This window comes from Sarcophilus harrisii, chromosome 3 (assembly GCF_902635505.1).
Source record: "Sarcophilus harrisii chromosome 3, mSarHar1.11, whole genome shotgun sequence".
Lineage (NCBI taxonomy): Eukaryota > Metazoa > Chordata > Mammalia > Dasyuromorphia > Dasyuridae > Sarcophilus > Sarcophilus harrisii.
In genome coordinates this window covers 580455613-580470429 of record NC_045428.1, presented here as the reverse complement: position 1 = coordinate 580470429, position 14817 = coordinate 580455613, and the positions used below count along the sequence as shown (strand labels likewise).

Below are 14817 nucleotides of genomic sequence, written 5' to 3'. Positions count from 1 at the left end.
CTGAAAAACATCCCCAATAAAAGACACTACAGTTTTCCTTTCCCCCTCATGTTTTTGATATATCATGGATTGACACAAAAAATTAAATGGTAATTTGGGGAATTTCTGTGAAAGTTGCAGATGACAGAAAAAGTTTAGAAACTCAAAAATCTATCTATATATGTATATATGTATGCTATTGTATGGAAACTCATATATATGTATAATATTGTAAAATATCATGTTTTATGTTTTAATATCATAATAATTTAGACTTCTCTGGTATGAAGGGATTTTCAAGATGGGGAGAAGCACACCTTTAGCTCTCTCCCTCCAGATCTAGAAGGGATAACCCTTAAGAGAGATCATCCATCTTCTTTCAATTCAATTCAACTCAAAAACCTTTTATTAAACATCTATTATGTGGAGAGTACAATGCAAAATGCCAGCAATACAAATACAAAAAACTAGCATTGTCTTCCTATTCTTTTCCATGTCCACAATAGATCATATTTTTTACAAAAATTCAATAATTCAATTCAAGCATTTGTGGCATACTTAATAAATGGGAAGAAAAATGCTAAGACAATTATTACGTGTTAACCAATTTAAACAGACTCTATGGAGAAATCTTGGCCATTTTACATTACTACAAAATGTAATAACTCATAGTGATATAGTGTTCAAAAATTTATAAATCATTTCTGACTCAGTTCCATTCAACAAGCTCACAAAAGTCCATACTATGTACCTTGCATTTTTCTGGGCAAAGAAATTAAAATGTGCAAATGAGGGTATATGTTTTACTCTGTTTGCTTCCATTCAGTGCTTTTCACAATAATGCTATAAAACCAGTAGTGTGTTGTTCCCATTTAACAGATGACGTATCTCTTGAGAGTTCTTCAAATATTTGTAGACAGATGTCATATCCTACCTTAATCTCTTCTCTAGGATAAATATCCATTTTGCCCCTAATTTTTTCAACAGTGCTTTCTATGAAATTACCTCAATTCTCTTCCTCATCTTAGTCATCCTCATTGGAATGCTTTCCAACTTATCAATATCCCAACTAAAGTTCCATCCCCCAACCAAGTATAATATTCCAGATGTGATTACAAATATCGAAGAAATATTATCACCTTGGACCTAGATAATGTATTTCTGAATGGAACTCCCCTTCAATATTGTTGGCTGCCCTATCACAGTAGTGACATATATTTCTAGAGCAGTCCACCAAAGTCCACAAACCATTGTTAGAAAAACTATCATACTTCCCCCTCATCTTATACTTTTTTCTCCAAGTTTAAGATTTTGCATTTATTCCTATGAAATTTTGCCTTGTTAGATTTGGCCCAGACTTTGAGTGGTTCAAGATTTTTTTGCTTCCTTACAAGTAAACCAAGAGAGTTTTCATCTGTAGTCTGACAAGCAAGAACTGCTTGTGATCAATAGTTGATTAAAAACTCACCTTAATAACAAAGGCAGAAGGCTTTGGGGGCATGATTTTAAAGTTGTGATGGGTTAAGATGAAAGGAGGCTACTGAGGAGGAAGGTGCTGTTCTCTGCACCTCAGGTTTTGGCTTGCTGGCAGAATAATCCATTTTAGACCTGCATCAATTCCCACATGCCCATCTCTGCTGGGATTTCATTGCATATCTATAAAGCAGATAATGCATTAAACTGAAATGGGAACTAGCTAGATGTGAGTTCAAATCTTGCCTCAGATGGTTAGTAGTGTTATGACATTGGACAGGATAGATCCCATCAGTCTGTCTCTATGTCACCGTCTATAAAATGAGGATAATAATAGTGTCTACCTATTGGAGTTGTGAGGATCATATGATAAAGCAGCATATCCCAAAAGGCTTTGTGGAGCTTTAAGCCTTATATTCAAACTGCACAATGATTTTTCGGATCCTGTGGATCTGTAAAATACTTTGTACACCTTCAAATATTCTAAAATAGTGCATGTCATTATTTTTTATTGTCACATTATCATCAATTCCATCAACATCTTAATTATCAACCCACCTGGGACACTTACTATTTATGTGACGCTGAGGGAATATATTAATTTCTATACACCTTAGTCTCCTCATTTTAAAATGAGAAAGTGGGGTTTGAGGGTTCCCTAAAGTTGTTGTTTCCAGCTCTGAATTTTTGTTCATGGGAGTCCAGTCACAAAATCACATACTTATAGAAATATAAGATTGTCAAATGCTGATCTGTACCCATTAAAAAACTTCATCACCTAATATGTGATGGAAAGACCATTAAGTTAGTCAATTAATTGGCTTTCAGAATATATTTCTATATTTCTAGTATATTCTGGAGTGATATATTAATTATACCATTCTGTGGTATAGAGTGGTAGAATTTACATAAAATACCCCTCCTTTCTTAAAAAAAAAAAAAAAAATACAGGAACATATTCTCCTTCCCAGAATACATGCAATGTCTAAGAAAAAACGGATTCACGTTTTTGAGCACATTTGGCAAAAATGGATAGTTCATAGCACTTGGAGGTTCTTTCCTTGTAAGCACTTTCTTCCTCTTTTCATGACCCCCAATCACCATTGTCCACCTTAGGGCAGCATTTTTAGCTGATCTCCTCACACAGTCCTGAAGTTCTCAGGATTCTCTGTTCCTTGAAATTACTTTGCATGTTCTTTGAATTTCTCCATTTGGTTATATCCTTCCATTATAGTAGAATATAAATTGCATATAGATAAGGACTATTTCTTTTTTTGTCTCTGTATCCCCAAGAGACCTTTTGTCCTCCCACCTGCTAGTATCTTCTCAGCCAATGTTAATATATGTCTGCCTTATATTTATCTTGTATTTATTTCTTTTTTTCTCTTTCCTTTCTTCTCTCATTCTCTCTTTATATCCTTCTCTTGATGTGTCTCTGTTTTTGTCTCTGTTTTTCTATCTCTTTTTCTCTCTTGGTGTCTATCGTCTCTTTCTCCACCTCCCTTTTTCTCTCTTCAAACTGGCACTGTTACGACCCGTAGCACACAAGCCAACATCCCCTGTACTAAAATTAGCTTCCAGTTTCCTAAAGCACAAAATATAGGTATGATTTAACCACTGACTTTTTTTGCCATATGTGCCAGTTTGGGGTACTCAGTCTTTCCCTCTCACCACTCCCCTCCCCTCTCTGTCTGTCGGTCTCTCTGTCTCTCTGTCTTTTTTTTTTCTCTCTTTCTTTGTCTCTCTCTGTCTCTTTCTCTCTCTCTCTGTCTCTCTATCTCTGTCTCTGTGTGTGTGTCTCTGTCTATCTATCTGTCTCCTCTCTCTCTCCCTTTATGTGTGTATAGAGACAGATAATATTATTGTTTTCCAGCTGCTTTCAGTCATGTCCAACTTTTCATGGCTCCATTTGAGTTTATTTTTTTTGGCAAATATAGTAGAATTGTTTGATATTTCCTTCTCTAGTTCATTTTTCAGATGAGAAAACAGGCAAACAGGGTTAAAGAGCTTGCTCAGGGTCATATAGGTAGTAGGTATATGAAGTCAGATTTGAACTCCAGGAAATGCATCTTCCTGTCTCCAAACCTGGCACTTATCCACTGTGCCATCTGGTTGCCTGCTGTGCATACATTTGTATGAATGTACATGCATACATGTATATGCATGTACATGTATGAGATACATGTCTATATTGTGCAGGTGTGTATTGTGCATGTATATCTTTTCTGTGACATGTTGTATGTGTGCATTCTCACTTCTATTTGAACTTTAGTTCCTTGAGAGCAGAAACCTTTCATCTTTGTGTCCTTATCACTTATCTGAGCATATAATGAGTAGCAAGCATTGTTCGTTGATATATTAATTGAATTGTTTACTCAATATTGCACCCAGTGACTCCTCCAGACTAAGCACTTGATAAATATTTGTTGAGTGATTGATACTTAGCTTGTATTGAAACTAAATTTGAATAAGAAGAGATTGGGCTAGAAATAAGATATGTGACTTGATATGCAAAGTTCTGTCTATGTGACTACCTTATCTCATAGTAAAATGGTGAAGAAGGTGAAAGGGATGAAGGGGGAAAAAAAGATAGTCATATCAACTAAAATTCTAGGTTCTGGGAGCGTCAGTAAAAATTAAGTTACTGCAGCCAATATATTTTGCAGGGGCTTTGTAGGACTTTGATCCTAGCATCATGCAGTAGGTGTCCTAGAAAGTAGATCACTCAGGTGGCTGTCATCTTCTCTAATTTGCAATGTGACTCACATCATTTCAGAGGAATTGAAAGGCTGGTCATGAATTATGCTTAATTTTTTTTATTTTGTTTTATTTTTTAACCAAGTAACACTAATGTACTTTTTTCACCTTTAAAATTTTGCCCTTCCTTTTTTGCTCATTAATTTCATGGATATTTTACCCCCTCCCCCATCTCCACTTTCCCCCTTTTCTTTCTTTTTTTACAGGTCTGGCTGTCCATCAGATAATAACCATCACTGTCTCCCTCATCATGGTTATAGCTGCTCTGATTACAACTCTTGTCTTAAAAAATTGGTAAGGACCTTTCTGGTTTGGGGAAAACAGGGTAGGGTGGCTACCTTTGTAGGGCCCTGGACCTTGGGGAAAACATGGCTAAATAGTTGTTCAAAAAGTTCTGGATTTATAAGGAAGGAAGACCTGGATTAAAATTCCCTCTCTAAGATTTACTAGCAGGGTGACTCTGGGTAAATCCACTTTGTTTCTCTAAACTTCTTCATTAAATGAGGGAAATAGACTGGACGCCTCCAAGGTCCCTTCCATCTCCAGACCTATGAGAATATAATTTATTCCATTGTCTGTTTGGCTCTTAGGAAAAAGACAAGTGTTGTAAAATTATTACTACCATTGTAATTATTTTCAATGTCCAAGTCACAGTGTTCTTTCTGGCTGATTCCCTAGCATCTAAGCTTGCTGGCCTTCTCTGCTGTGACTCCTTGGACTAGTTTTTTGTATTCAAAGTTACACATGCTATTTAGGGCAAATCCTCCTGCCCCATGGCTCCCTCAGCAGGAGCTGTACTGAGCACCAACCATTTTCAAATAGCTTCCCAGATGCCTTGCTGCTTATGTTCCCAAACCTTCCTCTCTGATTCAAAAGCAACTTGTAAAAACGAGAATCAGCCCAGTCTACTATTATTCAGTAGTGGTTATTTTTCTTTTCTTTTAGTGATTGTTCTCATATTTCCACTGAGACTCCCCTAATGTAAGACTCCTCCCTCTGTGATGTACCCCTTCCCATCCAACCTGCCTATCTCCCCTTCCTAGCAGAGGATCCCAGCCCAGGGATCCCAGGATGATTTCATTCACTTTGCTTGTTTAATTTACTCTCTGGTTTTCCCTTAGACATCAGCTCTGCAAATAGTGAAATAGGTTAGTTCTTTGCTTCAGGCATCCCTGCTTTTGCCTGTTTTCTTATGGAAACTGGCCTACTTTGAGGTCAGATTCGCTAGGTGTTATGTATCTGCCACCACCACTCCCCCACCTGAACCACTGAGTAACCTCACTGCTCACAAAGGCATTTTGGAAGCCCCTTTAGTATCTGCCCCACCCCTAATTTATAGGGAATTATTCTCCCAGAAAATGTGCTCCCATTCTCACTTCAAAACTCAGTTCTGTTGGATTGTAATGTACCTAAATGAGCCCCATGATATCTCCAAATAATAAACTAAAAAAATATACTGGATTTATGTGCACAAAGGGTATTCAGACCCCAGAATAAAAGAAATAGGAATGGAGCAAGTGGATTAATTTGTTGATGGGAAAAGAAAGGCAGCACCAAATTTCCAGGGCATCGCACAGCCCCAGAACATATATAAGAATGAACCCAAAAGTTTTGAGGGAACTTCCTTGGTACCTGTTGAAATCCCTGGGCCTGGAGGGTGTTGTCTGCAAAGACATGAAGCATATCCAGGTGCAGATGTAGAACAGGGCCTGTTTGATAGGGGTCAGATAGATTGACAAAGTAGGGATGCTTTGAGCCTACGTTGCTCTATAGATCTGTAAAGGGAGCTTTCTGATGTGCCCACAAAGTGGTAGCCATGCTCTGTATTAGAAAGCAATGTTCTGTTCTGTCACCAAAGACATGTTCAGTGGGACTTAAGAAAGCTCAGAATGGAGGTGAGAAGTCCAGTTCCATAAAAAAGTACTTATTTTTCACCTTTGGATGTTTTTTTTTTCTTTTTTTTGGAAAACCACTATTTAGCAATGGGATCATAGCCCCACAATGGGAAAGGGGGAATAGTATCAACCTATGGAATTCCAGAATGGATAGAAAATTTACTTGCTATTTCCTGATAGATAAATTAATTAGCATTCTCCATAGACACATCCGATACCAGTGTATTACATAAGGACTTAATATTATTCAATTTGTCCTTTCAAAAATCAGTTTTAGAATAGGGAAAGTACTGGACATCTGTTCCACCTCAGGAGTCATGAATCTCCTCTGACATTTCTACTGAAGTCACATGAAGAAATAGAACCATTGAATAGTTAGTGATACTCAAGAATAAAGAAGAGTCCAAAATATTACTTTTTCTGCTCCCACCTTTTTCATTCTCCAGAGATATAAAATCTAGAGAGCAGCAGCATAATATCTGAGAAGGGAGGCCAAATGATCCAGTGGAAAGAATAATGTCCTGCAATCAAAGGTCATGGTTTTGGGTTCTAGCTCTGCTATATACCTGTTTTTCAATTTGAGTAGTCAATTTCTCCTTCTAGTTCCCAGTTTCTCATGTATAAAATGAGGGGGGTTAACATTAATCCTATGATCTATGGGTGAAATATTGAAGAGCATGTCCGAAAATGGATTCTGTTTAAATTTTGCCTTCTATGGGGCATTCTCCTCCCTAATTATTTGTCTTTCTTTCGCCTCTGCTGTGGGTTACTCAGAGGAGATCACCATGGATGGGTGCTGAGAGAGTACATACATACATACATCAGAAAAAATGATGGATCTAATTTCTATTTTGCTGCTAGCAAGATTAATAACATTTATTGTCTCACACCAGATATTACATACTATGAAGCAGATTGCGTCACAAATTTTCTACTTCATTCCAAAGACCATGAAAGCTTTAGAGTTCTTATTCCTACTTCCTGCAAGATGCTAAATAGAGAAAAGGGCACCAGTTGTCACCTTATGAGAACAGATTGAGTTCCTTCCAAAAATCCTAAGGCTAAGATAAGGAGTCAGATATGCCATTCAGATATATCACACAGCTGGTCTTCATATGGTAGAATGGAGCCTAGTTTCCAACTTGGAGCATTGGACTAAAAGTAAGGAAATCCAACATCCCTACAGAGAAGCTGAAAGATAGGGTACAAGGTCCGGTTCCTAAGGCATGAATATGCCCATCAAGGCCCAGTGGGTTGTAGGAAGAAGTCCCAAGCATGTGTATATATTTTATATACATACACATATGTGTGTGCATGTATATACACATATGTAAACACATATATTATAGAAGTGGTACATATATGCATTATGGATATTCATATAAGATATATGCATACATATATAAATAAATATATGTATGTCTTTACAATATACATACATACATGTGCATATACTCATGTTTGTATGTATATGGATAAACCCATTTGCGTTTTTGTGCATCGTGTGTGTGCATTATTGGCCTTTCAAAGGGAATTTCCTTCTCATACTGTCTCATACATTGTTTCTCAACTATCATAGACTAATTTGGTGGCTAGTTATCTATCCCAATTATTTTCCCTACTGAGGCATGAGGAAGGAAAAGCATGTTGATGCCATTGTTCTTGCTGACACTTTATGAGCAAACAACTCTAGCTTTCTGATAACATGGATAAAGTACTCATCTCAATAATTCTCCTGCCATAATGGCTCACATTTAAAATTCAAATTTGATATAAAAAAATAAAATGAGCTGATTGCTTGATTGTCGTTGATCCTTCTGAAGAGCTTGGGAATTATAATATATTATTAAATGATGTATAATTAATGCTTCTCAATGAAGGCTCTGCGTTCAAATGTTGATGGTGTTTTTGTATATTTTATTATTCCCTCATTCCTCTGTCCTCCCAATCTCACCATCCCATACTCCATATCCCCACATCACACCCTTCTCCCTTAGCTGTGCACAAAGTGGAAACACGCGGAGAAACAGCCACCAACGGAAAATCAATCAGCAAGAAGAGAGCTGCCAAAACCTGACAGATTTCACTCCTGCCCGGGTGCCCAGCAACTTGGACATATTTACCGCCTATAATGAAACCCTACAATGCTCACATGAGTGTGTTAGGACCTCAGTGCCCGTGTATACTGATGAGACTTTGCACCCAACTGGAGAGTATAAAACCACCTTTAATGGAAACAGGTAAGGTAGCCTTGAAATAAGCACACCTGAGTTTTGCAAGACTCATGGAAGATCCCATGCCATAGAAATGAAGATTAGTTTGTGTTCCTGAAATGTGACTTATGTGTTTATGTTTTACAGGAAGGCTAATTAGGCAAATAGCTACCATCATACACTACATATAAAGTTAACTCATAAGAAGAATGATTAGGTCTTTTTTTAAAATCAATATTCTCCTCTCCTCTCAAGAGTTCTTATCAACTAGGTTTCATTAAGATTCAAAGGATTAAAAGGAATACTATGAATAATAGGAATAACAGTAATAGCAATTGACATTTATATAGTATTTCCTAGTCTGCAAGGTAGAATACATTGGAACTCTCCTGATGTGGTGCTTTAAAGTGTATGTTATTGCCATCTCAAGAGTTCAGTTGGCAGCCTTGGATTTATTGGATTTCTAGATATCAACAGATTATTATTGTCCATTCCTTGAACCAAGAGCTGTGGGTCCCTGTTAATGAAATGTCAGCAGCCAGTAAAGTTAAAATGTCAAGTACCAACAAGTCTCCCTTTCTACACCTAACTTTATTAAATGTTGCTACTGTTTACTATATTCCCACTTATGCTTTCCAAAAAAATATGCCATTGAGCCACCTCAAAAAAATTTCACTGGTATTTCCTCATTATGGATCTAAATTTGGCACCCAAATATTTATTCAGAATCAAATTAAAATAGTAGTTAAGGGCAAATAGCTTGAAATGGTTTGTTTAGTTATCTTGGCAGCTAAGGGATTAAGAAGGATAGAATGTTGGACTTGTAGTTAGGAAGACCACTGTTCAAATTCAGACTCTGACATTTATCAACTATGTAACTGAGAAAATTAGTCCATTTCTTTGAGGATCTATTTCCTTACAAATGAAATAAGGGAATTGAACTTTAATTGAACTAAAAGCTCTTCCCGTTTTAAATATATGATCCTCTGATCCCATGAATCCAGGTACCAAACTGTGAGCTGGTTAATAATCCATCAAAAAAAAAAGTAGCTTACTGAGAAGTCAGGAGGACTATTGCCTAAGATATGATCATGACTAGGGAATCCCAGCACAAAACAGGAAATATTCCTCTTATCAGCCTTGGAAATGGTTAATGGCATGATGTATAGGTTGAAATCATATTATTTGTCCTATCAAAGGCAAATCATCCCAGGGTGCCTTTATGACTCGCCACTTGAGAGTTTCACCAACGTTGTCCCATGGTTCAGTGTGTTTCCTCGTCTAATCAACTCCAATGAGCCTTTTCTTTTTCTCCTATTTTTCTCTTTCAGTGGCTTCCTGCCACATGCATTCTTTCTCCTGTTTCTCTCCATGTTGGAGTCTCCATTATGTTCATTACATAAAATTTGTCTTCTCAGAATAGGTACCTGAGGAGCAGAAGCCCCCAATCAATTGTTTTGCTAAAGACCCTTTGAAATCTCCTTCAGAAACCCTGGGAGCTTGCATTCTCTAGGTTTGCAGAGGGCTGAGTAGAAAAAAGAATTGAAAGACAAAAAGGATTTTCAAACCATTTCATTGAGCGTTGTGTATATGTACATGTGGATATGTGTTGATTCGGACATGGACCGCAGCCAACCAATGCTGGGGGTCTCATCGGGTATGGAGGAGAGATGTAGATCTTTTTTGGTTCTGTTCTGTCCCACTCTCATTTTCATGTCTATGTTTTATCAAACACACCATTGATGTCTCTGGTTTGCTTTGTCTGGAATCTCCTACAGGGGAGAAAAAATTGGTTTGAATAGGGTTCACTGCTTTTTTTTCCCTCTAAGGTAATGTTTTGTGGGACTCCTTTCCTTCCCCACCGGCCTTGGGAAAATCTCAATGAAAAATAACAAGCCATACCAATGACTCCCAACTGAAATGCATCTGAAGCTCCTTCCATGCCCAGACTTTTGGGGTATTGGCCTTTCCTTAAGGTACAAATTGAGGGAAAGATGTCCTGAGAACAGAAATCCTTGGGAATATGACTTAACTCTGGTGGAGTTATGGCCCCTACATAGTATCCTAGATGTCCCAGGGCTCTTAAGTTTGTTATCCTATGAAGTTTTTTCAACTGGGATTGGAGGAGAAATAGCCAACTGGTCAAAATAACCTTCTGGTGGGGAAATAAAAGCTATGTCTTTATTTCAGAAAAACCAATGATCCAGTCCAAAGCATTACTTTAGAGGGAATTTTCATTTTCTTTCTTTCTTTCCCCTAAAGAAGCTAGTTGTTTTTTTTTTTTTTCAAAGCAAGCCTGACCTGGCTTGCCTATTATATGTCATGTACCAGCACGCGCAAGCCTATTTTTCTGCTCGCTGCAGACCTTCTTCTTCTGATCGACATCTAATTCCTGTGGCCTTTGTGTCTGAGAAATGGTTTGAAATCTCCTGCTGACTGGCCGAAGTCTCTTTTACTTCCTGGGGGCAGGGCAGACGCCATGTGTCTATTTCCTGGTACGTACCACTCTTAAGACATTATTTTGGTCCCCTCTCCCCTCTTCCCAAACCTCTCACTTTCTATCACTTTAAGCAATTCTCTGCCCATGAAGGAACCCACCATCGTGTTAGCCACTGGATGGAAAGCAGGTGACTGATCCTTTTCTTACCTTCTCTATTAAACCTGATATGAATATCCCAATAGGGCAAAATAGCAAATGGACATGTACCGATTTTTCATATCTATTATTGTTATTATTATTAATGATGTTTCTGTTCCCAAGCAAGACAGTTTCTCAGATATAGCATGTATGGCAGGGGAAATTTTCTCCTTGAAACAAGTTACAATTACAGCTCTCATTTGCCTTAACAGAAGAAGATTAGGGCAGCAACTAAGTGTGCATGAATCTCTCCTCTATCACATGTCTTTACACCAGGAGGTGGGAGGGATAAACTAAATTAAAATACAGTTTTAAAATATAAAAATAGGAGATAAGGAAGAAAATGATAAAGAAATAAAGTGAAGAGTTGAGACATATCTACTAATTTGAAACCAGGGACTGGTACCAAGACAGGATGAATTTTCCACGCTCTGCTGGATAAGAACATTTGGTTTGCTTTCAATGATATTAACTTTAATGCTAACGGTAAATTGCTTTCTTCTGTGCTGAATCTTCTGAACATTTGGACTGTGTGGTATAAACTGCATTTTACCTCTCTGACTGCACATGTTATATGCATAGTCTAGAGATGCAATCAAAGGTTTTCGAATGATTTGCATTTAGTGCATTTATGGCAGCAGACAACTTTCCCTCTAAGGAATCCTTTCCACAGTCATGTCACAACACTAACAATAGGAGTGTACAAATAATCGGAGACTTCTGCTTTTTAGCCTGCTTTTCGAGGAGGAAGAAGAGGGTGAAAAGCGAAAGTAGGTATTTTAAAACAAGACTGAATCAGGCAAGGGAAAGGTATTTGCCAAGAAGGCAGTTTCAGAACATAACTAGGACTGAGCAAGTGGCATTTGCTATAGGCTGGGATCCAGGCTCACACACAGCTTTCAGGAATAGGAATGAATTGGTCAGTCCCTAATCCCAATTCTAATGAATCACATATTCACTCCAAATCAAATTTCCAACCCTCATTCCTTGTCCCAGAGCCAGAATGGCCTGCTGAGCATGATGTTCAGCCAACAGACAAAGAAAAGTAATTAGATTAGAATGGAAAGTGAATAAAATACAATGGATTTTGCTGGGTTATCTGTGGGCAGTGTAGGTAAGATGAGTTCTTTTCCATATTAGTTTAATAGGGTCAGCTCTCTTGGACATTGGATGTTTATCAGCCTCACGTCCTCCTTTCTCCCCTTTGTCAGCCCACCTTAATTAATGCCATTAAGACTGTAGGAGATGCTGTCTTTGTAGTTCCATCTCAGAATGCAACCAAGAGCCTGCTTACTAATGAAAAAAAGTTTCTCTTTTGTTGTAGGAGGACTCTCTAGACCAATTGAGCCATATAGTTGCTAGCATGTCTGTCATGTTTTAAAAACAACAATGATAACAACAACAGCATGAAAGAAAGAATTCAGGGGATTGGATTTGATGAAATTACTATAAGGCACATAGATCATGCGATGTATAGGTCTGGGAATCAGAAAGACTCAAAAGACTTATTTTTGGAAGTTCAAGTCCAGCCTCAGATACTTAGTAGCTGTGTGACCCTAGACAAGTCAATTAACCTGGTTTGTCTCAGTTTCCTCATCTGTAAAAGTAGTTGGAGAAGAAAATGGCAAACAACCCTGATGTTTTTGCAAGGAAAACCTGAAATGAGCTCACAAAGAGTTGGGCAAGACTGAAATGACTAAACAACAACAAAGTTTCTAGTCTGGTCCTACATGAAAGACCAGATGTTCTGGTAGTAGAAATGCCTGGAAAGTGCTAGCGGACTCTCCAAATTAAGGAAAGTACCCCAAAGGGAAGTAAGGACATTCTTTATTGTAGTCTTAGCAGAGTCCTAACTAGGATGGTAAAATTGGACCCCCTGGTCCAAGGCCAGAACATATAAAGCATCAACTGTGACTCTATCCAAAGCTAGTGTCTTTTCTATCTGCTCAGAAAATGAGATGGGACATGATTCTTATATAAACCAATTTCATTTTGAATGAAATCTGCTCATCCCTTGTTCTTCATTATAATACTTTTTTTTTTATCCCACTGAGAATTTATAAGGCACAGGTAACACTGCTCCTTGCTTCCTTTACAACCATGAATTCTGCCCCTGTTCATCCTTGAACAACATGATCGAAAGCTGTCGTTGTCCTGGGCCACACTCAGATCCCTCCACTAAAGGCATCCCAGTTAAGTGTCCTTCTACCCTTCAATACTATAATTCTTGATTATGAGCATAAACCCTAGATTCTTTTTAAGAACTTGTGGAACTAGATACAACCCCCCAGGTCCCAAACTATCTCTTTTAGATTGTCTATCCCCAGAAAGGCAGTGAGAAACTTCAGCACAGCTACAGAAAAGGAAAGTTCTCCTATACCCTCACATTTCTCCATTTTATGAATTGTACAAAGACTTTTCCTCACAAAATAAAATTGTGGAAAAGTTCATATACATTTTGTAATTCCCTTTTCTTCAAACATGAAGCTCTTCTATGTTGCATCATTTCATTAAGAAAAGGAGGAAATAGCATTAAATACAATATTGAAATATGAAAATAAGAGATAAGGAAGAAAATAATAAGAAAAATGAAGAGTTGAGATCTATGATCTCATTTAAAATTAAGACTAAACCAAAAAAAAAAACATGATTGACATTTTAATGTAGTAGATAGAAACCTTGGGGTCAAATGATGTAGAACTGAAACCAAATACAGTGTGACCCCACTGGGCAAGTCATTTCAAATCTCTCTTCTTCAGCTTCTTGACCTGTAAAATGAGGGGGTAGATGATTTCCAGTATTCCTGTTAGTTCTAGATCTATGATCCTATAATTCAGAAAAGTCAAATTACTCACACATGAACTAGAAAATATCAGAATTGGGACTTGAATCCAGTTTTTTGACCCAGACAAGATCAGAGGACTTAGTCTCAACTGTTCACTCTGCCAACTTATGAATTATATTAAGTCATTTTATTCTCTCTAGGATTTGGTTGCCTCAAATTTAAAATGACAGGGTGCTGCCAGGTAACCTTCCAGCCCAGGGTCTCTGACTCTATGATCCAAAACTGATATTTATTTTTACCTGTTCAGAAAATGAGGTGGGACTTGATTCTTATTTAAACCAATTTCATTTTTAATCAATCAATCAATGAATTAACAAGTATTTATTAGATGATAAGCACTAGAATATGAAGCAAGGAATTTCAGTTCTTGGCTGCAAGAAACTTACCATCAAATGAGGGTATGTGTGTATGTACAACATTGTGCACACATTATACAAAATGAATGAATTCAAGGTAGTTTTGGAAGGAGGTAATAGTAATAAATAATAATAATAATCTACACAATTTTTTTAAGGTTTGTGAAGCACTTGATTAAAAATATTTCATTTTATCCTTGCAACAACCAAAGAAAACCAGTGTGATTATTTCCATTTTACAGATGAGGAAACCAAGGCAGAGAGAGTCAATGGATTTGCCCAGTGTCACATAGTTAATTGAGTCTGAGGTAGGATCTGAAGCCAGGTCTTCATGATTCTAGACAAAATAGTCTTTCCCTAATACTAACAGAAGAATAAGGAAGCTCTTCATGAAGAAGTTAGTCCTTGAACTGAGTCTTGAAGGAAATCAGTGGTTCCAAGAAGTAGAGGCAAGAAAGGAGGTATTTTTCAATCCTTTTGGTTTACCTTTCCTCTCTGGTGCTCTAATTCCAAATTCAAAGCATTTTCCACAATGTGTCTCCTTCCTCTCCAATTCATTCATACCCTAGTTAAAATGTGGTACACAAAACTGGTCTCCCAGACATGGTCTGATCATCTGGCCCCCCCCAAAGGATATGCCTGAATCTTCTATAATTACAAG

The 14817-nt window shown here is 37.5% G+C and overlaps 1 protein-coding gene across 1 annotated transcript in view; it reads left to right on the top strand.

Moving 5' to 3' along the window:
• Positions 1-14817, top strand: part of AJAP1 (adherens junctions associated protein 1) — a 271600-nt gene that overhangs the window by 244211 nt on the left and 12572 nt on the right. The window contains exons 3-5 of the mRNA XM_031962957.1: positions 4416-4503; positions 8102-8344; positions 10681-10812. Of these exons, the coding sequence (XP_031818817.1) occupies positions 4416-4503; positions 8102-8344; positions 10681-10753 (404 nt within the window). The 3' untranslated portion in view covers positions 10754-10812. The remainder of the gene's footprint in view (positions 1-4415; positions 4504-8101; positions 8345-10680; positions 10813-14817) is intronic.